The following is a 24,696-nucleotide window of genomic DNA, read 5'->3' on the forward strand; positions in this document are numbered from 1 at the left end:
TTTCGCACAGGTTATGAGATATTCTTTTTCTTGGTTTCCGCGATGGGACCTATAAACACCCTAAACGAAAGCGTCTTATTTCCAAGCCGCTTGCTTACTTTCGTGTATCAATGTATTCACATAAAAACACTGCTGTTACGACGTATGAGTATTCTCTGTTAAGGATATCAAATGTTAAGATTAAGAACATTTTTGTTAATTACGCAGTTCTTTTGTTTTGTATTTTTGATGTTCGTCTGACTCATTAATAAAAGTCAGTCTTTCTTCTGCTCGCAACATGAACAAACCTGTTTCATTTCCCTGTTCCCTCTATAACTTTTTTATCAGGTTATGGCCCCGGATACGATAGTTTAAATTTTAAACTTAACGAGTTAAGAATGGCGCGCGATCAGGGGACAAATGTGTTAACCGTGGCTTCCAACCACCTGCCTCCAATAGACAAACTTGAAGGAGAGAAAAATTGGAAATATTTAATGGAGCTTTACTTGGGATTGGACGATATTAACGAGTGCGTGTTGAAGCAGCCACCCGAATCAGTCAGAAATAATCCCTCATCTCCTGAAATGAAGAAAGACAATAGAGCCCGCTCGAAAATCTCTCTCATGGTGCAACCTCATCTCATAATTCACGTGAGGTCGGCCAAAACCGCCTACGAAGCATGGAATAACCTATGTGACGTGTTTGAGGACAGAGGGGCATTCAGGCGCATTTTTCTGTTTGATGAATTGTTGGACACTAAACACGACAATTTTAGTTCACTCTTAGATTATGCTATGGCCATGAAGAATATCATCTATAAAATTGCCGAAACCGGGAAACCTGTTGATGATGAGTTTGCGGCCTTCGTAATGTTAAAAAATTTGAGGCCTGACTACAAATGGCTTCGTCAGCTTATAGAAAAGAGTGTTCAGAAAGAAGAGGACTTGACGCCAATAGCGGTTTGCAATGAGCTTGTGCGAGAAGGATAGAAGGAAGCGGCGGAGACAGGGGGTGCAACCAATCAGGCGCTCCTAGCCGGCACAAGTAGGAACCAGCGTCGCGGTTCGTCATCCAGAGTAAAGTTCAGTGGAAGAGGTAAAGTAGCATGCGGGAGTGCAATGGCAATTTCACCAGGAGCGGCCCAGCAGGCGACAAAACGGCACCAGAACCAGTATCATCGTGGCATTCAACATGGTGTGACCTGCTATCGTTGTAAGAGACCTGGCCACATAGCTGCCAGGTGCTGGTTTAAAGGAGAAGGTAAGAGAGGATGCAGTAATGGTGGTGGTGGAGAAGAGGGTTCAGGCACATCACCCTGGAGCCTTATAGCTGCTATGAGTGCTGTGAGTAACAAAAATTGCTGGTACATTGACTCGGGTGCTTCAACGCATATGAGTGGCAATAAAAGTTGGTTCAATTGGTATATTGAAACAGATAGTAAAGCTGTGAGTTGCGCTGGCAATGAAACACTGAAAACAGCTGGTATTGGTAGTATTTGTGTTAAGGGTATCAACGGCTTAGGTGCCATTAAAGATGTTGTTTATGTCCCCAAACTTTCAACTAACTTACTGTCTGTTAGTTCAATGGTTAAGAATGGCCTGATTCCTGTTTTCTCTCCAGATGGTGGTAGTGTATATAATAAACATGATATCTATATCAAGGGTGTCCCCCTGCTTAAAGTCCCTGAATTGGGTGGAACTTACAAAATAGATTTCGATGTAAATCCAGTAGCCATGCTAGTAGAAGATGAAAAAAATTGTGATTTTAATCTGTGGCATCAATGGTTTATTTATTTATTTCATCACCAAAAACGGCACAAATGCCTTTACATTGGCTGTTCCTAAATAAATAATATATAAAAGATAACAAACAATAGCAGTGTAAATGAAAAGTAACAGTAAACAAAATTTTAAACGTGAGAAGGGGCACTATTGATTAGACAATGGTGAATTATTGAGATGGTATTTTAAGGTGACTTTGTAACTAGCAACAGAGGAAAATATGTCCAGGGAAGGGATTTTCGAAGCGATGGAGTTAAACAAGGAGGGGATTCGGAAGAACAGAGAGCGTTGAGAGATGGAGAGACGGAATCGCGGAATGTGAAGCAGAGAGTTGTTTCGTAAGGGGCGAGCAGGAATATGAAATCGGAAAAGAGGGAGAATTTCGTTTGTCCGTAGAGAACCACTAAAGACTTTATGTAGAAACATGAGATCTGATAAGAAACGGCGGCTTGTTATGTTAGGTATCCTGAGGGAGGAAAGGATAGCGTCACGGGCGTAATATCTGAGTGTGGGGATTCGATGGCGGACTACTGCAAGAAAGAAGTTTAAAGGACGGTTGAGTAAGCTTAGAGTAGTGGGGCAGGCGGTAGACCAGACTGGTGAGCAGTATTCAAGTATGGGGAGAATACAACCGAAAAAACTGTTCTTAATGCGGTAGGGTCGTGAAGGTCTGTTAGTCTATAAAGCATACCAACAATGGCCAATGCTCTCCTCACGATCAGCGAAATATGATCATGAAATTTTAATTTATGGTCAAAAATCACACCTAGGTCGCAGTGGGAGGTTACAAGGGGGATAGGCTTATTTAAAAGGCAGTAGGAGTGCTTCAGGGGATTGTTTTTCAACGTGAATGTCATCATCACCGATTTGGAGGGGTTGACCCGCATCAGCCAAGTCGAGCACCAATCGGTGATAAAATTGAGTGCCGATTGAAGGGAATGTGAGTCGGTGGGGCGATCCACTCTTTTAAAAATCTTGCAATCGTCCGCGTACAACAGAACATTGCAGCCAAAAGGGCTGATACCATCCGTAATATCGTCAATGAAGAGTGCGAATAGGAGGGGACCGAGGACGCTTCCCTGCGGTACACCAGATTTAACTCGTAAGTAAGAGGATGAGATGCCGTCAATCAATACCCGTTGGTAACGTGAGCTGAGGAAGCTGTTGATCAGAGATAGAAGCTTCGAATGTATATTGTAACGGTGTTTAAGTTTATGTATTAGTAATGTGTGGTTAACGGTGTCGAAAGCTTTGGAGAAGTCTACGTAGCAAACATCGAGCTGTGAGTTAGACTCGAAAGATTTGGTAATATGGTGGTGCAGTACCGCAAGGTTAGAGAGACACGACCCGCCGGGAAGGAAACCATGCTGATGGGGAGAAATGTAGGGGAGGGAGAAGTGAAGAAGACGGCTATGTATGATTCTCTCAAAAATAATGGACAGAACAGGGAGAATGGAAATCGGACGATAATTTTCCACGATTCCTTTGGGGCCAGATTTTAAAATTGGTGTGACATTTGCGCTCTTCCATTGTTCAGGGAACGCGCCAACGGAGAAGAACCTATTGAAGAGGATGGATATAGGGATGCAAAGGGTGTTAGCGGTGCGAGAGAGAAAGAGGGAGCCGATGTTGTCGGACCCGGTGGCCTTCGAGGAGGGCAGAGCCGTTAGAAAGGACAGAACTTCTTTAGGATCGGTGGAGATGGATGAAAAGGACTGGTGGCATAATGGTTAGCTCATTTAAGTAGGAGTAACATGATCCGCATGTCAAAGGGTCTAGTAAATGGTCTTGTGCTGAATCCAGAGTGCATAGACATTGAATGTGATAGCTGCATAAGGGCCAAACAAATAAGAGCTCCATTTCTAAGGGGGAGGGCTCAAAGAGTAAAAAAAAACTTTAGACCTTATACACTCAGATGCTTGTGGCCCACTAGACCAAACATCCTTTGGAGGGCATCGATATTTTGCAACCTTCATTGACGATAAGACACGATTCACATTTGTAGCCTTACTTAAAACGAAAGGTGAGGTATTTGAAAAATTTAAGTTGCATAAAAAACTGGTGGAGAAGCAAACAGGAAAAGCTATCAAAAGTTTAAGGTCTGATAATGGAGGGGAATACTTTTCCAAAGTGTTTTCTGAGTTTCTAAACAATGAAGGCATCCAACGGCAGTCTACTATCCCTGGAACACCTGAGCAGAATGGAGTAGCGGAGAGGGCTAACAGAACAATTTTAGAAAAGAGTAGGGCTATGCTAAAACAAGCTGGTCTTGATAACAGGTACTGGGGGGAAGCAGTTAATACTGCAGTTTATCTTAAAAATCTGTCTCCTACAGTGGCATTAAAAGGAAAGGTTCCATTTGAAGCATGGACAGGAAGGAAAGTCAATGTTGTTCATCTTAAAGTTTTTGGATGCAGTGCTTATATTCATATTCCAAAAGAAAATAGAAAGAAACTTGGTGATAGAAGTAGGGAGTGTATATTTGTGGGGTACGATAGTGAGAAGAAAGGATACCGTTTAATTGATCCCAAAAATCCTTATCAAATAGTGTTGGAAAGAAGTGTATTGTTTCACGAAAAAAGATTTCCAATGAAAAATCTACTAGGCGACAATGAGGGTGTTGTTGGGTCTCCTGATACCTCGGAGATATTAATTCATGTCCCAACTAAGCCTAAAGAGATGGATATAGAAATCCAGAGAGACCTCGAAGATAACAATTCGGGGGGATCACAGACCTCTAATGACAATACTGAAAATTCTGTGGAATTAAGAGAACGTAGATATCCATTAAGAGACAGAAAACCCTGTGATTACTCTGACTATTTGGTGTACAAAGCTGAACTGGAGAGCATGAATGATGAACCCGAAACGCGAGAACAAGCGTTAGCTACATGGGATAAAGCTCACTGGAAAAATGCAATGGATGAGGAAATGTCGTCCTTAAGAAAGAATAAGGTATTTACTTTAGTTCCTAGACCTACAAATGTGAATGTTGTACAAAATAGGTGGGTATTCAAATTAAAAACTGGTCCTGACGGTACAATTGATAGATATAAGGCTCGTTTGGTGGCAAAAGGATATACTCAGATGCAGGGCTTAGAATATATCGACACATTCTCTCCTGTTGTTCGAGCTGAAAGCTTAAGGTTAATTCTGTCTTTAGCTGTAAATATGAATTTATTTATAAAACATATTGATGTATGTACGGCTTTTCTAAATGGTGAATTAGAAGAAAAAGTGTACATGGAACAGCCAGAGGGTTGACCTTGACAATCAGGAAAAGATATGTTTATTAAAAAAGGCTATCTATGGATTGAAACAGTCATCTAGATGTTGGAATGCCAAGTTACATGAGATATTAATGTGTTTAAACTATGTCAGATCAAAGGGTGACCCTTGTGTTTATATGAAGCATAAGACTCATCATGTTATAACTATCATTGCTGTGCATGTGGATGATGTATTTATTATTTCTAATGATCAGGATGAAGCGAAAACTGTAAAATTGACATTACAAAAGAATTTTGATTGCAGAGATTTGGGAAAACTTTCAAATTTTCTAGGTGTTGAAGTGGAATATTGTGAAGATGGGAAAGTCAAGCTTTCTCAAAGATCTTATTTAAATAAGATCCTAGAAATGTTTAATATGAAGGACTGTAATCCTCTTAGAACACCAATGGAAAAGGGAATTTGTCTGGAAAGAAATGCTGGTCCTAAACCAAATGTACCCTATCAATCTCTAATAGGTTCGTTAATGTACTTAAGTGTATAGACTAGACAAGATATTGTGCAAGCAGTAAATTACCTAAGTCAATTTAATGCTTATTATGGGGCTCAACATTGGCATTGTGCTAAAAGACTACTTCGATACTTGCAAGGAACCAAAGAATTGGGTTTAATATTTAAAAAGGGTAACAATGAATTGTGTGGTTACAGTGATGCAGATTGGGGAAGTGACACTGTTGATAGAAAATCCTACTCAGGGTACTTCTTTGCATTTTCTGGTGGACCAATTTCTTGGCAGTGCAAAAAGCAGTCTGTGGTAGCACAATCAACAACAGAAGCTGAATACATTGCACTCAGTCAGGCCTCCAATGAGGCCATATACCTGCAAAACTTGTTAAAAGAACTTGTTAAAAAGGATTTTGTTGTGACTATGTTTTGTGATAATAAGTCAGCTGTATTTTTGTCTATGAATGCTGCCTACAAAAGGAGGACGAAACAAATAGATTTGAGTTATCATGTTGTGAGAGACTTGGTGGAAAGAAAAAGGGTGTTAATAGAGCATGTTCCAGGTGAGAACATGATTGCTGACATTTTCACCAAGCCACTTGTGGGATCACGCTTTAAGTCTTTGGTAGAATTATTGGAAATGCAATAACTGCTGAATTAAAGGGGGTGTGTTAAGATTAAGAACATTTTTGTTAATTACGCAGTTCTTTTGTTTTGTATTTTTGATGTTCGTCTGACTCAGTAATAAAAGTCAGTCTTTCTTCTGCTCGCAACATGAACAGACCTGTTTCATTTCCCTGTGCCCTCTTTAACTTTTTTATCATCAAACGAATAGATAAATACATTTCTTAGTATGCATTGACAAAAAACCTCCTTTCCCACCCGAGAATTTTCCCTCTGCGTTCAAGAAAAAGCAAGAAACGCGGCCCAGTGGCACCGTAATATTTTTTCTTAAGATCAAAACCTTGTAACTCGCTTCAGAATTGATATAAGTTAATGAATTTTCACCAAAAATCTTTAATTTTCTTCACATTTGATATGCAACATGTAGGGACCTACGACGTAAGAAACGTAAGTTAGTAAGGGACTACTTTTTACCATGCAAAAATCAAAATTTTCCAGTCCTAAAGGGTGTTATGTCGGCATAACAACATTTTAACTCAATATTTTTACAATTGGTGAAGACCTTCATGGAGGAAATAGTGTGAAGAAATTTTTGCAGAAGATTCAATACAATACAGACAACGGTCAGGAAGAAACTGCGAGAAGATTAAGTAAAAAATACACGTTTCTGACGGAAAGTTAAGGAAATGTTTTTTATAGCTTTTGTTGTAATTTATATCGAAAAACTATTGGCACCAATGAATGCAGCATCTCTTTCTACATTAGAATGCAATTTTTTAATCAGTGCCTAACGCAACATTAATTTTCGTGCTGTTATTGACAACACCGCACTCCTGGCCTTATGGAGATTAACATGAGAAACGATTCTCCATAAGAGCCCATACTGTCAACTAAATGTTGAACGGTCTATACATCCTTCACAAGCGGAGTGGCCAAAAACCGGGTCTCACAATTCAATCAACTTTTCTTGTGTTATACATAGCCCATTAGGAGCAGTCCTTGAATTAACCCTCATATGGGGTTATATAACCTAATAGTGTACACTGAAATGCAGTTAAACATTAACAAGTCAAATATATTCATGTATCAGAGCAACTCTGCAAAGGGTGAGCATTAGTCCAGTGGTTAAAGAGCCCAGTTGTCACGCCTAGGACCCGGGGACAAGCCACATGTTAAAATAAGATTTTCAGTGAACTTAAGGGTAATATTGACAAAAAAACAAGCTTTTCTAATATAAGAGTGCATTAAGAAAGTAAAAAAAGTCAAATTAAAAATTTTATTGAATTCTGAGATCCAGCTTTTGGACGTTCACCTAGTCAGAATTAGTTAAAAATCTTTTCTCTGAAGAGCCATTTTCAAAACACTCACCCTCTGCCTCTATCATAGACTCCATGGCCATTGTAGGATTTTGAACCAGCTCCCCATTCTCCGTAACAGTAGGCTGAAAGTAAGCAGACTTAAGATTTACAAATTGAATTTCTAAAAAAAATGAAACAAGAATCTTCATTTCTTGCGAATCTCATGCTTAACATAAAAACAAATTAAGTGACAAAACCAACACTAACCCTTAACACTCTCCAACAATATGCTGTCCTAAATACTAAAATATAAAATCCTTTCCGGGGAAAAGGTGTTGGCCAAAAGAATAAGCAAAATGCAAGGCACAAATATTGTGGGGCAACATGTCTTCATCAGAGTTAGTTCTTCTATTCTTGACTATATAGGGGATTTTATAATGAATGTTCTGAACTAGAGGGGGGAGAAGTCATATGGGATAACAGTTTTACTTATCAGCTCTCCGTCATGGATGGGAATGACCCCCTCGACTGTCTCCTGCAGGGGGCATTCACCATGGGCTGAGAGAATATTTAATTCAAGGCGTCGTGGGTTGACCTTATTCTTCATGGTCCGAGAAATCTATCATTCTATTTTCCCATTTCCTCATCTTTGCCACTCTTCACCTCAGAGTCTTACCTCCACGATTCTCTTCTCTTTCCACCTCTCCTCCACCTGACAGGCAACACACCTCCAGCCGTAGGTCATTGCCTTTAGCTGCAACATAAAGCCGGGGTCGATATGTCTCCTCAAGCTCGAATTCATTCGTATTTTATTAACCAGAGTGGAGCAAGTGGGGGAAACTCATGAAGAAGGGGGTTTTCATAGAATCCTCACCATGGGGAGGGGGGATTGCCGGAGCATGTTCTCATTTTGTAGCAGGAAGGGGTGCAGGTAACGTTGCCCTCCATTCGCTGTTCAAAGGTGTTGTTTGGAATGAGGGGATTGGGAAAATGTGGACCTTTCCCTGCTCACGTACACATAATAGAAAAACCCCAAAATTAGGAAAGCGGGGAATTGTGGGAATTTTGGGAGGGGAATTATGGGAGGAGGAAACACTCAACACTCAATTCAATCTTTACTGTATACACACGCACACATAATCACACACGATATTGAATCATTTCTCCTTACCTTATGAACGCTGATTTAACGTTACCCATGAACCATCCCCAGCAGCATGGGTTACAATACATTGTGCCCATTTTTGAAAACCATAAAGGTTTCAAAATCATGATAAAGATCTCACAATTTGGGCTCAAGTGCCCGAGTTTACAGTACTTGAAATTCAGGATTTCTCACAAACATCACTTTCATCCATTAATTTAATTGAATGTGAATTTCATGCATACCTCAGTGGCATCTGTCTCCTTCGGAGATGCTTCGTTCTTGGCCAAAACCAGCAGAGTGTCGAGGTCTATCACAATGGCTATGGTGCCTTTGGCATCCACCTCTTCGCCTTGGGAAGATGTTGAGGCCTGTGCCTGCATATGAGTCCAAAATCAGCATCATTATAAAACAGGGATACAGGTATAGAGAAATAGCTTCTTGAGTTCACAAAAAAATTGATTCCAAATATACTATTAATAAATATCTACACACCAACTCAAAACATACACTTCTGTAATATTACACCTTAACAGCTTAATTCCATATGTCGGTATAGCACAGTTTTTTATTCTGTAGTGAGCCAGGCAATGAATAGCTAAGGAGTATAAAGGAGCATTTACATGCAATATTTGTACAATAATCTATCACAGAACTCGAAAAAGAAAAAAAAACTCTCATCTTATCAAGAAAATGAAGGATTAGTCACAAGTAAAAGATCAATTCTACTGTGCTAATGATTATTTGTCTAATGCCTCAATGTGACTGGGATTTATGTGTAATTTGAATTGCTTCAAGATATTGTTGCCCTTATTATTGTTTACTTTGACTATTTTTTGATGCAAGCACACAGTGTTTGTATTCTGTGGATTTTATCCACTAGATGCTTTTATCACTCCCAAAATTATTATTAGTCTTAAAAAATATAGATATAATAATCAATTTTGGGCAAATCACTCACTAGAGTACATAAAAATAAAATCATGCTTGGCTGAGACATGGATGAGATGTGGTTATTCAATTGACTACAATGCATCATATCGTTAGTTCATCCTACTGAAATGGCTGGACTTACTACCAACCTTGGCTTCCCATGGTAGGCTTTTCAAATTCTTCAGCATTTTGTGGATGATAATCATTGTCCCTGCTTTTTTTGACATTTAACCTACCATTTCTTCGTTTACCTAGGTTAGTATGCTGATCCAAGGGGTTGTAATTCCATATGTCGGTATAGCACAGTTTTTTATTCTGTAGTGAGCCAGGCAATGAATAGCTAAGGAGTATAAAGGAGCATTCATCGCATGCAAACAGGAACTGTTAGTTTTTTTCATTCCACTGCCTATCTAACCTTAAGTACAGTGGATATAAAACCCCTCTTTACGTACAAGAAGTAAGCCTAAAACGATCGTGAACTTACTATTATAAAAACATTTTGATTTTTGTGCTTTTCTAGGTGTGCATCGTAGGTAGTAACTGTATTAAATGTGCATTACTTTAGCACACAAATATAACTTTTTAAGGCAATAAATTTAATAATTATACGAAATATTAAGGTTTACTATTGCATGTGCCTCAAAATTGTATGCAACCAGCTCCACACTAACTGATCTTAGTATAAATTTATGTATATCCCAAAAAATCTCAGTTCTCCTTATCTGGGTGTAAAACATAACAATCAAGTCTCACATGAGCAACAAATTCAGAAGCTCCGACGAAAAATGACATTACTTTTTTTAAATTTTATCAGAAAAACTGTAGTTATTGATGTTTTTTGTCAATTTATTATAAAAAATTCTACCTGAATGCGACGTTTAGTGTCCTCATCTGGGGCCCTAGAACCGATTGTAAAATAATCTTCAAAATTCATAGGAGGATACTGTAGCTCATAGGTAAAATATCTACTTAAACAGCATGGCTCACCTTTTTTCAAAAATTGACTTTATTACCGCATACTTGTGTGTTCATGTATGCTGCAAATGTTTGTGCAAAATATTATATTTTTAATTGTGATGAATTTCTTAATATAAAAATTTTTTTCTTTCTTTGTTTGTACTGTTTTTGTATCTTACATACTCATTGGCATGTCCTATATTTGTCCAAACAGATCACTGGACCAATTCAAATATTATTATTATGATGATTACCTGACCAGAGGCTTGTGCCACAAGGTCATTTGTGGCCCCATCAGTGCTGTCATTGTGCACATATCCTCCTCCATCGTCACTGAACTGATCTGCTTTTACACAAGGGGACCTACATGTTCCCATTCCACTCTGATAAAAAGAGAATTAACACTAAATTGCTATGGGTTTTCACCAATTGGCACAAGAAGTAAAAATGTCACAACCAAAACATCAAATGTATGCACAAATAAAAAATTCCCTGAAATGGTATTCTGACCTCAAGTGAGGAAGGCAGGATATATTTATTGATCAATAAAATATGGGCTAATTGGGGAAAGAAACACTCAAATGGCCGTAACAAGGGACCTGGTCACAGGTATAAACAAAGCACTGTGTGGTATGCTGGAACGGGAAAATTCGCAGAAATGACCAACCCCAGCCTCTCAACCGGAAACCCTTCACTAACACACGATCAACAGTGTAGAAACCTTCGCGAGGGTTTTGTGGGACCTCGCTAAGGCTGCTCACATTGAAACCAATCACTCCCTTAACTATGAAGGAACCTTCGCGAGGGTTTTGGAGGGCCTCGCTAAGGTTGCTCAAGTTAAGAAACACACACACAATCACACAAACAACACTTACTCCGTGGGTATTACTCCGGGAGAATATGCTCAAAACTGAGCGATGGAACTGCCACCTGGACGGGAAAAGCGTACCGGTTTCGGAATCCAAGATTCCCTTCTCAACGCAACTGAGGTTAAAGCTTCACTTCAACAAGGTTGAGTGACGACCGGTTCAATGTGAGCAGCCTTAGCGAGGTCCCACAAAGCCCTCGCAAAGGTTTCTACACTGTTGATCGTGTGTTAGTGAAGGGTTTCCGGTTGAGAGGCTGGGGTTGGTCACTGCTGCGAATTTTCCTGTTCCAGCATACCTTACAGTGTTTTGTTTATACCTGTGACGAGGTCCCTTGTTGCGGCCATTGGAGTGTTTCTTTCCCCATTTGACCTTGAGGTCGTAGAGCTCAACTTTTCATCTAAAATATGGGCCACCAAGTTTCTCTGCCTTTTGAATTAACCAAAGGAAAATCTTCCGAAAAATTAGCAAATTAATCAGCTATTTTGAGACATGATGGTCTCATGACATCATTCATCGGCAATCAAGAATTTCTGTGTACAGGTCCAGACAAAAATGTTGATTTCATCCATTAAAGGTAATCATTACATTTTATTTAAATCAAAGTTGAATATGCAACAGGCTCCATCAAAATCAGCTCATGGAAAATAATTGATGCATCTTTATAACCAACCTGGTTTGCCAACATCCAATACCCTATCCAAAGATGGTATCACTTGCTCAGTGAGCAAAGGTGTGCGATCAGAGCAGCTGTATGACCCCATTCTGTTCAGTGCAATGACTCATTCATTTTGAATGATTTCATCAACAATGACACATCTCTTTGTTACTTAAAAAAACATTTGGTCATATTTTCCAAAACTTAAGGAACTGTGATTCCCTTAATCTTCCTTGAAAAAGCAGCCAAAATAGGTCAGGAAATGTAGGGGTTAGCAAAAAATTAGCATGTAAACATAGTGGAGAAGCTTTTCTTTAACCAACATGATGAGTAACACTGAAAGTTCTAATTAAGACTTATGACACATCTAACATTTACTATATCAATTGATGAAGGAATGGAAAAGGTATTTTAAGTATGGTAAATGATAATGAATTAATCCATGGAGGACTGAATTTGTGTAGTAGCAAAACAATGCTTACAAAAGCAAACGTGAACTTACCAAGTCATCAGTTGCCAATGGGTCTAAAGTATTACTTGAAATTCCAGCTGGATCCAGAGTGTACATCACAGGATAATTACCTTCACTGAGAGGGTCTTCATTCTCCTCTTTCACAATTACCTAGCCTGTTCCCTACGCAGGGCGTTATTTCACGGCCTGAATTTTCCGATGCTAAAGACTGAAGGCCGGCTTTTCACGGCTTGAATTTTTCGAAGCAAAAGGCCAAATGCCGTGTTTTCACTGTTTTGCGGTCAAGCATGCCAAGTGGGTCCCAACCACCATTACGGTCCCTCGGAGCGCGAGGTCCGACCCTTTCCTATTGTCCGCATGGGGATTATCTCGGCCCATTCCGGCACTTAGTGACCCACTCAAGGAAGGTGCTCATGGTCACTTATTTGTTTATAAGTTGGAATAACTAAAAACGTAATTGTAGCATTTTTAGAAAATCAATGCGAGTAATTACATTCTGTATGTTCTGCTGATTGGTTCCAAAATTTAAACGGAATTATAGAGTTCATATAAACGGAGTTGATCATCACCTAGAACAATTTTTGGAGACGCTAAGGTTAGATGTTTAACTGGTATTTTTACAACTTACTAGCAAGTTTATAGGAGCGATATTGTAATGATTTACATCTAAAAATTTACGTTACTCCGTTAGCTACATTCTAAGTGTACATTTGCGGTGAAATTTGATAGAATATCCGATTTAACTTCCATGAAAAAAAGCCCTCGTAATGTAATAAATTATGATTCAGTCAGTTCTTCGTCGTGAGCCGAAATTACAGCGACTATTTTTAATAACCTCTTACCAACCTTTGAATACAAAGGAATTATAAAAGAATTTTGCTATAAATACTGATTAATGCATATCCTAAAAATTCGTAAATTAAATGTACCAATAGGGAATGTTTTACGTAGACACATATTGTGAGAAGCATTCCATACCATTGCAGAAATAAGAACTGCTCTACCCAGGTAATTATTCTCATATCTTGCTTCTCTGGTCAGGTTACATTTAGGTGGCCTGCCCTGTACACCTCACAGGCTTACTTTGGGACACATTAGCGCATTAATGTTTTCTTAGAAAAACTTATTACCCTCCAACTGGCACATCTAAGAGTAGATTGGTGCAAGTAGCCTTCTACTTATATCTGTGTTAAACCATTGTTAATTTTAATTTATTCAGTTAAACTATAATTACTGATTAATGCATATCCTAAAAATTCGTAAATTAAATGTACCAATAGGGAATGTTTTACGTAGACACATGTAGTGAGAAGCATTCCATACCATTGCAGGAATAAGAGCTGCTCTACCCAGGTAATTATTCTCATATCTTGCTTCTCTGGTCAGGTTACATTTAGGTGGTCTGCCCTGTACACCTCACAGGCTTACTTCGGGACACATTAGCGCATTAATGTTTTCTTAGAAAAACTTATTACCCTCCAACTGGCACATCTAAGAGTAGATTGGTGCAAGTAGCCTTCTACTTATATCTGTGTTAAACCATTGTTAATTTTAATTTATTCAGTTAAACAACAACATGGCGGGTTGTTTACGGGGTAAACATTTTTATGACAATCAATGAGTAATGCGGAAATTCTAAATGAGGATAATTTTTACATTGTTCTCTAATGGAATGAATCAAGACCACAGATAATAAGTAATAAATGCAGAAAATCATTAAATGCGAAGATGTTAAATCAAAATCCAACAGTGAGTAGTATTAATTTGTAACTGATAACTTGAGGCTATACATTTGGAACTCACCAGTGCAACAGCTTCCGCACTGCCATCTGCAGGAGCTGCTCTCACATCCATTACTTCCTCTAGCTGTCCCTCCTCAGCAGTGTCCCCTTCCATCATTTCCTCATAACCCCTTTCGTAGTGCTCATCATAAGACTCTTCCTCACCCACCGTCCCTTCAAATGGCCCCTCCTCTGCACCCAATTCCTCCACATACTCTTCCTACAAGGGGGCATAAGAGTCAAGCCATTATATTATGTTCCAAACATGCTAGGCAAACAATGTACAGTATTAAGTGAAACCATCATTGAAGGGCATAAGGAAGGGAATAATGGCAAATGTGGGCCTCATATGAGATACATAGAAGAACTGTCCAGAGAGTAACAGAAGTTTTGAAATTAAAAATAAACATTGAAAATAGCCATTTTTATAAAATACGAGGGATATCCTGTAAATAAATTCCATTTTGGCGTGTAGATCGCTAGGGGTGCTTTTTGACAAAAGGGTGGTTTTCTATTTTTTAAATTGCTTAAATCAAAAGATTATGTACTCCTGTAGTATGTATTACTCTTTTAGATTTTTAAATGACGATATTTAATTTTCCTGACTAAATGAAAAGTGAATATTTTCAAGCACCTGAAATCGCAACGGCTAAGTATGAATGCTGAGAAAAGCCCGTGCGACGTCATTCTGGTCTCAGCTGTGTGAGGCCACCTTGGTGCAAGGCTATGAATGCTTCTACAATGCAGGATGCTAGCAGGTAGCAGAGTACCCTGCCTGCAGGTTGTGCTTGGCTTAAATAAGGTTTATTAACCCTTTTCTTCCCAATTTTGCGTGAACACAATGCAGACTTAGCGATTTTTTCTCTGTTTTTGTTGTTGATAAGTAGTTAATATTTATAACATAGGTAGTTCAATGCTTCCTAAAATGTTAAGAATTTTTAAACGGAAGAAAGTTTATAACTTTTGGTTTTACATTAACCTTTTCATTCATGCTTAAGTAATTTTTTACGTTATCTTCTAAGTTTACATATTATGTAAAATCTGACGCTCTCGATGATTATATCTCTCTGGAAATATAATAATGAATTTGTATTCTAGGCCATTACAACAACTTGGGTGAATTTGACTAAGTGGTTTTCAAATTATTGAAGAATAAAGGAAGTGTTGCGTTCACGCAACATTGGGAGAACCCCGGCAATCCAGGGAAACGGCGCGCCGCGGCGGTAGTCGCTTAAAGTGTTTCTTTTTGGACTGAAAAATAAAAAGCTTATCAAGAACATGTAATATTTTTATGGTGAGACTTTAATTTCAGGCAATTTTACAATATTTTAGTCCTACATATACATCTACATAAGTGTTGAAGGGTCTTTAATAGGATGTTTGGCAGGTGGTGGGTTTACACATATTTGTGACTCTTTGATATTTTTAACTTCACGTATCGAGCAAGAATAAATAAGCGATTACTTACGCTACAGTGGGAATTTACTGTGACCTAAACATAAAAGAAGCATAAAAACTTTGCTATAGAGTTGTCCAGATAATATTATGATTTCTGTAAGCGTCGGCAATGAGGAACTTGCATGGGTCGTAGATTGCTCTAAAAATTATTTTGAATAAGTCAAATGGATACATTAGCTCGCAAAAATACCTTCAGTTTCTCCATTCAACATCAAAAGAAATAAAAAAATTGCATTTAAAATCGAGAAAAAATTCTCTGAGCCGACCACTGCGCGAAGACACCCGAGCGTTGCCGAGGCTAGGCGTGACGTCATAGGTGCCTAAACAACCGTAGGGAGTAGGGAAATACGCTGAGCGCATGGTGTAAAATTTGTTTTGAGGGAGTATTTAGCCGCTCATCGTCACTTTATTTTGTTCTGTTATTCTTGGGCAAGTTTTCCTATTGCTATTGTGCCTAGATAATTACTTGGGATATTAATAATGCTGCATCGGGATGATGAAGTACAAGCGTTTCACTTCGTGTGTTTTGGTTATCAGAAAAATGGATGATAACGTTGCCACTCGTTCGAATAGTACACCTGAAATTCATCTACGTCTACATACTACCCCGCAAGCCGCCTAAAAGGCGTGTGGCATGGGGTGTTAGGACACCAGCTTTCTTTTTAGGACACCAAAAATTGATGCCACGACCCTCATGGAATTTGTTAAGACAAATTATTGCTATACGTCGGCGGCAAATCGAGTTGTAAAAGAAACTTGTAATACTGGAGGATAACGATCGTAAGCTGTGCTGTTGACATTAGAGTAAGCTGTGCTGTTGAATTTGGCAACGCCGGATTAACGGAGAAGGTAGTCCTATCCGTCCTACGGTACGAATTCACAGCAAAACAGTCTGCACACTATCCACATGTGAGATCGCGAATCGGTTCCGCTGCCAACACACACACAAGCTACAACCTATTTCAATAATATAGGTAAATCCATAAACAATATACTAGCATATACCATAAAAATATAGTGGGAAATAGGCAAATACTCTTATCAAAAACTGGATGTCACTATCAAATTCTTATATTCATCACGTACAACTTACAATAACAGAACTCGTTATGATGAATACAACTATTTATTCACTGATTTAAACCCTTAAATTAGCCCACACAAGTAACACAGGTGACATTTCTCACTACTATTCGTTGAAATAATGGAAGAACAAACTTCACACACAGTTTTTATTTCAATATTGTGATCGTGAAATGTCATATCTACGGTGAAAAACGGAGATTAGCACGCCACTGACAATTTTTACACTACTGTTAGACATTTATCGATAGCGTAATAGCACTTTTTACAATTCAATCACGATGGAACACTGATAACTCTTGGCCGATATTTTTCAACCTTGTCAAACTTTGTACATTACAACCACTGGCACTGTGATTATTAGCAGTAGCTTAACGGGAGATGTCACGTTGAAAATAACACTATTTTGGCACAAATATTTTCCTAGATGTCTCCAATCAGCGAGGAAAAGTTGCATTGACTGGAATTCACCCCATAATACAAGCACAGACAGTCCTAAACGACGAATTCTCCGGTACCTACGAATAAACTGATGAAGTTATTGTATATAAAAGCTAAGCGGACATTAGTAAACATCAAAATCGTTCTAATTACATACTTAAATGAATGATATGCCGTCGATAACTTACAATTAACGTATCCCCCTTCCAATGGCCGTGGCTCAGACCCCTATAACGATGTTATTTAGGTATTATCAAATTTTTGGTTTAACTGCTCCAGTTTTATATTTTATGCCTTTACTCAGATATTAATATTATAAATAATGCAAAATACGAGGGCTTCCAAGCCTCTATCGTCGAATATTTATTTATCTTTAAATAGAAAATAATCAACACGTCTAACAAACGATGCTCTCACAACTGCTGGCAACTATTACAAACAATCACAACAATAGCTTCGCGTGATGTTTAGGCACCTTTGACGACATCGAGGCTTCGTCGGCAGTGGCTTGGGGGGTGAGGGAGTTTTTCCCGCGCTTTAAAATTCGTTATATTTATCATTAAATATCTCGCGAAGGAAAACTCAGATTTACATGCGGTTTTCTTTGTTGTATTCAGAAAATAATTTTCTGTCCGCCTATGAAATAAAAAAAATTCATGCAAGTTCCCCATTCCAAGTTATGCTGGTGACCCCAACACCCCTAAGTGAGCAAGTGAGTATGTGAGGGTTAGGTAATAGATCGCAAAGTCGTATTTACGTGGTGTTGTTGATTAGGATTCAAAGGGAAGGCAGTGGGAGGCAAAAAAGCATAGTTAAGCTGGGCGGGGATATCCCGACACCAGTGGGTCTCCGTGCACAGTGGGGGTTGGCGAGTGAGCAAAAAGAATGCAGAGTCAGGAGGGATCACACTATCGCAGTATTTTCTGAGAAATTCATGCCCACTGGCCACTGACGATAATGAGCTGGCAAGGCTTCACATTGTAGGTCATTTCGAAAGAAATTTGTTGAGAACTATGAGTGATGATGAATGCACTGGGATTCCAAGAAAAATATTTCTTGGTAGGTATATTGACTCAGGTAATGGCTCAAAGGGATGGCTTGAACACTGGGTATTACGGTATATAGAAGGGGCGATATTCTGTTCCATCTGGTTTTACTATATCTGTGGTTGTCTGTTGAACAATTGTTCCCTCCAAATTACCTGAACCCACATTTGCAGCCTAAGTTGCTCACTATCGCCAGCGTTCATAGTGCGTGAATTTCTCAGAAAATTTTACAATAGCGTGGTATTTCTTCCGTTCAGATGTTTGGCGGTTATCATATCTTAGCTAAAAAATATTACTGGAGTAAGAACGCTGATAAAGGCGTTCCTATTGTGCGTCAAACGAAATCCCAGAAGCGTTTTATTGAACCGAAAATGTTCATACACCTGGCTGGTAACAGAATTTTGGACAAGGGGGATAAGTTTCCTAAGATACTTAGCGAACTCAACCAAATATTTCAACGGTTTTATGCAATTTCTCATAAATTATCTTTTGACGAGAAGATGATGCCACATTTTGGCCGCCATTACGTTTAAATGTTTATAAGAGGAAAACCAGTAAGATTTGGGGTTAATTTGTGGTGAATAATATCTTCCATGGGAAAAATTTTCTGCTTATGGTGGAGCACCTGAAAAAACTGATACCTCTTTGAGTTTAGGGGAAAGGGTAGTAGTTGGCCTGGTAAAAGTTATTGAAGTCCCAAGAAATCACTTTTTGCATTTTGAAAATATTTTCAGGTTATTTTCTACCGATTCTTTTGTCTCAAATGGGATTTTTCACAATTATGACTAAAGAATCCCTTGTAGTGCGAGAGAAAACAGAGTCATAAGTTGCCCTCTTTACACTCATAATGAACTGTCCAAGTGAAAGTAAGGTTGTTTTGATTACGTGATCGGTAAAAAGAATGCATTATTCTTTGAGTTTGCATGATATGTAACTAAATGTATTACCAAATTTTGGTACATTGGATCCATTTGTAAATTTAAAGTTGTGATTGGATTAACCATCAGTTACACATATTTTTGTTCAGAAATAGTGTTATGTTACCTCAAGAAAAAAGAAAAAAGCAAAGGAGCAATTACTCTTTATCAATAGCAGACCCTTAGTTACTTCCACAATATAAAAATTTCTATTATTTGATCGGTTGCTTTATATTTTCTGTACTTTATAATGGTGTAATAGCCGAAACTGGTCAAATAGTTTATTTTATTATAAATACTTACTGGAAGTCACAAAGTGACTCTTACTGATAATATGGAGACTTCCACCATGTACAAGCTTCAAGTTTCAATTTGAACAACTACCCTCATAATCACTAAAATTGACATAATATACGACATTATGGATTAAATAATTTGCGAAATGCAGTAAGGAAAGTCAGGTTGGCCACAATATTGATCGTGACGAAAAAATTAACGAAGAAGATGCCGAGTTCGTAGCAGCCAGAGGATAAGTGATTACCAAAAGTGCAATATTCATCAACATGCTGATTGCTCTTCAAAATTTCATGATCAATACAAAATTTAATAAATATTTAAGGTTAATTATTTATTTAGGTTATAACCAAAAAGAATTATTCGCAAAAATAAAAGAGTTCCGAAAAAACTGCAAAACAGCTCATTTTACACGAGGAACTCCCAATGTTGCTTATACTCAATGTTTTACTAACGGCAAACTAAAAACAATAAAAATATATTAATGGATAATTTGCCTTATATGAGTCTGTTTTCTTGCTAATTCATCAAAATATTTTGAATTTTTAAGTTGTTAACATGCTTGGGATTTAATGAGTTAATACCCTATCAAAGGAGGATACTTTCTGACCATAGGCAATTTTATCAGGTGATTATTAAGAGATGTTTCCCTGAGCTCTGTGCCTCATGCATGCATTGCTAATCTCAGACGATGTAAATCTTCTGACACTCGCATAGCATCTAGGTCCCTGTGACGTTACGTGGAGGTGCATTGCATGGGTGCCAATCTGGCCTTTTTCAAATGAGGTTAAAATTGATCATTAACATTGATCTAAGCTGGGATTGCTAAAATCAAACAATTTGTACGCTATGAATGCACTAATGGTGGGTAAAAAATCGCAACCAATGCCTTCTGCTTTCTTTGATAAAGGAAATAACCCCATTGGTTAGTGATTTTTGCTGACGATAACCTTTTCACAACTCTCAATTCACAACTGGCTGGATACCATGGCTGGTCGCATATGGAGTGTGGGAGCAGTTGTACGCGAAGAAAGTGGCACTAGGCCCACCAACTGATGTGCCATGTCTAAACATGTTATTTTCTGGAAATCCATAGTACAGAAAGGTGTGGAAGGACGTAAAGTAGAAGAATTATGTTAGTGTTAAAAGGCTAGGTGATACAAGAACAACTAATAGCAGAGCTTCGTCAAACCAAACTTAGAATTATGTGTCACAATGTGGTGGAATAAGATTTGGATGAGGCATGTTTCAAGAGGGATGGGGATTTTAAATACAGCAGTTAGGTAAGAGTGATGGGAGAAAAGAGAAGAGGAAGAATGGGACCGAAGATTATGGACAAGGTGAGATTAGGATGAAGCGAAAGGGGAACCAAAACGGATGGAATGAGGAGGAGACCTCTTTGGTGTTTGGGACACCTGCCAATGACAGAAAAACAGCTGATGATAATGTGGTGGAAGTTATTAATTAGAGATAGGTCAGTTCTGGTACCTGCTTCTCGCCCTGTGGAACTGGTATCGAGAACCAATCACACAGTGTCGGTACTTTGGAATCAGCTCAGAACGGTCACGAGTATTTGAATTTGGTGCTTAGAGTGGAAAAAAATTTAGATGCATATTTTACTTTCTGATTGCATGGAGATCATGTTCTTTTCTTTTGAGAGCTGCTGGAGGGAGTACCTGGCATATGATTTCAGTACCCATGCATTAAAACATATTTACAGAAAACAAATATATTCAATATCAGAGAATTTAGTTAGAGATTTAGAGCATTTCGGGTTATACTTCATTTAATTACCATCAATTTTGGCAAATAAAAATAATACTCATTTTCATCAATCTAAGTCGTTATTTCACAATGGCCATTTAGTAAAATTATAAAAATGGCCTATTTTTTGATCCCAGGGAAAACTGTCAGTTTTCACTTGTTTATAATTTTTGCAATAGTTACACTATCATGTTGGAAGAATCTTGTAAGAGATCAATTTGTTGTTACTTTCAGGAAATATTATTAAAGAAGTTGAAACTTCAATTGGTTGGGAAATATATATGCTCCAATTGTTTGAAAACCAGAAAAATGTGCCAACTTCAACATTTTTTAAAGCAATAAAATACTTTTTACTGTTCAGGGTAATGAGTTTCATCAACATTCATGGTAGGTGGGGTAGGTGTGACAAATTCAGCCTTAACTTTATGGAACCAGAATATTGGAAAAATCTCATTTTAAAGATATTCGACCATAATCATTAATATTCAGTGATAATTATTGCCTAAATTTGCAATCAAAACCATCTCTTTATATGTTAAGCTCCCCTCATTTATCCTACATTTTGACTTTGCTCTTGACCCGTCTGAAAATAAATTCTTGCAGTGAAACTGCGTGCAAAAACTGCGTGTTGCTCCGCAGCACTTCTGTCCAAATTATCTTGGAGTGAATGTGGCATTCATTGGATCGCGCCAGCAATGAGCAAAGTTGAGTGGCAGTACACACCTATTCTTTTCATTACGATGCACAGTTTGTTTTGAAGGATGCAGTCACAAATGATACCTCTGTACTCTATGATTCAACTGTCATCAACTTAGGGAAAATGTTGTTTTCCTGCTGAGTGGCATTGGGAATATTCAACCATGGAATGAATTTATATGATAGCACAACTGCACTGAACCATGCAAGAGTTCACTCACCAATTTATCAGTTGCCAATGGATCTGTTACATCTCTTGAAATTTCCAGGGTATTTGGAGTGTACATCACAGGATAATTCCCTTCACTGAGAGGGTCCTCGTTCTCCTTTTTCACGTGAAACTAGAACAGAATGCTAGGTGTTACTAAATAAAGGCAAAATAATAGTACTAAGACCCTCTTTAACACATTCAATGTAGGCCTCCAGGGAGAGGATAGAGATGGATGGGACGGGATATGAAAACAACCGTGTCCTTAGGGCAATGAGGGCCACTACTAGCAAAACCATAATTAGCTGTTTTTACAGGAAGGAAATATTTTCCAATGAGGAAGAGAAAACCTAAAATTTTCTGTAGATAGTCAATGGGACAGCAAAAAAGAAAGGCCCCATTCCATCCTGTAAAACCTTGATTTATGTTATCATTATGGTGGCATTATAAAGGGTTTTCAACATGTGTGCAGCATGGCAATAAGTGAATAAGATCGATTCATTCTAATTATTTGCTAAGGACAGGAAACCATGAATTATCCGTGCACATTTTTGAAGCTGCTGATGGATGGAATTTCAAACAATCTACCAAGAAACTATCATCTACACTGATGGTAAATGAAAAATTTACACACATGTACTCATATGTTATTTTTTCATTTTTGAGCAAATGAGGAGATACCCATGAAAAAAATACCTTCAAATTATATTGTGTACCAAATACAGGCACCCCACACATAAAAAAGGTCTTGTTCAAGCAGTATGATTAAAATTTTTTGTGCCATTGGCTAGCTTTTCTGGGGGCTATTTCACATCCATAGCCATCAATACAGTTGTTACAGAAAAGTTATTCAAAATCCAAGTGATCATAACATGTTTAGCACACATCACTTCATAAATATAATAAATTGAGTTCTTCTTATCTTTTTCCTGCTTTAAAAGAAGTTCCATGACAGTTTTTGCCAATAGTTGAGGAAAAGCAGGAAGATGACCAACTACAGATCAATCTTGAGAGAGTCGTGTTATTGGGAAGAATATTTATTGGCTGGAAAGTGGACTGGAGACAGTTTAAAATAGACCTTCTCCAGAGAATTCATGATATTTCAGTTTGAAGATAAGCTAAATTAAAGTCATGATCGAAATTTTCAGAAGTAATTACTTCATAGCTACAGGTATAGATAGAACTGTGTTCTACTTTGCTTTTCCAAAGCCTATACAGAGGTCACATGAGAGTTTAGGCAAGATTCTTAATCAAGGTGAAGCAGGAAGATTGAACTAACAGGGAACAGCCTTAAGACCGTTCAGTGCTATACATAAGAATATTTATTAGCTTGCAAGCAGAATTGAGCCACCTCACTTCAGGCCTACTACATGGGATAAGCAAAATCTCTGCCATTAGATTAATACTGTTCTACAACAAAAACCCTGCATGTGTAAATAGATAATCGTGATTTGGCTATTTGAGTGACATTGACGTGTTGCATCGCACAACTGAAAGTAATAGAATTGAGAGTTGTACCTATTCACGCCACGCACACCCATTTTCATACTACATATGAGAAATTTACCCAACTCAAGGCCGTCGAACTCAAGTGTTACAGTAGATGAGAATAAAACTTACCAAAGCATCTGGTCTCGTTTCTTGGCAGTCTGACACAGGAATGTATACATCAGTAGTTTGGACTGCACATGGGAGCTGTGACGTGCCTTCATTGACAAATTGCAAGCAGTTGTATCTCTCAGCAGAAGACCCTAAATTGTCGTCGGCTGCCTCTTCTTCTTTGATACCCTGCAGTGAAAGTAACAATGAGATGAACAACTCACCTCCTTCAAAGCCAACAAATTAGGGGAACACCTAGTTGTAATGAAACAGGATTATTGAAATTTTACCTCTAATACTAGAAAAGATTCAGTGAGATTGAAGGGCCAAGCATGCATTGCTTAGCCACTCCAATTGATCTAAATTTAAGAAGAAAAGACCTGGAAAACATTGTCATGAGAAAGTGGTGAGGATATTTCAGGATGACAATAGTACGCATAGAGAGGTATGGTTATTAAGGTGTATTCTTCAGCTAACATTTTATTATTTGGTTTATTTAAGAATTCTCCCCAAATAACTGCTGGAAAAGAGAGAAATGAAGCAGAGGAGAATTATTTGGGCTGAATACCTGAGCTTCTTCAATAAATTAGCAAGCAGCGAAGGAAATTTCAACATTGGGAAAAAATATTGAACATCATTTATGCGAACCAGCTCTTCCCACTGACTAGGTAACTTATTGTATATTGGAGGACAACACACTTTCCCCAAACACTTAATAGGTTAGCTAAAAAGAATCTTAATATTTCCCCAACACTATGCACTATTGACTGCCATTAAAATGATCCCTTCTCCCTCAGATGACCTCTCAGCACTAAAATGAATCAACAAAATGAGGTCTCTTAAGGTAAAATTAGAACATGTTAAAGAAGGCTTTGAAAACATGCAATCAGCATGGCTACAATGCACACACTTCCTCTTAGCTATCTATCTGCAAACCATGCATCCCAGACCACAAAAGTCTTCAC

At 38.2% G+C, this 24,696-nt stretch overlaps 1 protein-coding gene across 1 annotated transcript in view; it reads right to left on the reverse strand.

The window, feature by feature from the left end:
• Positions 1-24,696, reverse strand: part of LOC124172466 — a 38,620-nt gene that overhangs the window by 10,650 nt on the left and 3,274 nt on the right. The window contains exons 3-7 of the mRNA XM_046551906.1: positions 23,753-23,920; positions 22,146-22,265; positions 14,248-14,445; positions 8,804-8,935; positions 7,485-7,557 (exon numbers count right to left, since the gene is read on the reverse strand). Of these exons, the coding sequence (XP_046407862.1) occupies positions 7,485-7,557; positions 8,804-8,935; positions 14,248-14,445; positions 22,146-22,265; positions 23,753-23,920 (691 nt within the window). The remainder of the gene's footprint in view (positions 1-7,484; positions 7,558-8,803; positions 8,936-14,247; positions 14,446-22,145; positions 22,266-23,752; positions 23,921-24,696) is intronic.

The sequence above is a fragment of the Ischnura elegans genome (genome assembly GCF_921293095.1).
Source record: "Ischnura elegans chromosome 13 unlocalized genomic scaffold, ioIscEleg1.1 SUPER_13_unloc_1, whole genome shotgun sequence".
NCBI lineage: Eukaryota > Metazoa > Arthropoda > Insecta > Odonata > Coenagrionidae > Ischnura > Ischnura elegans.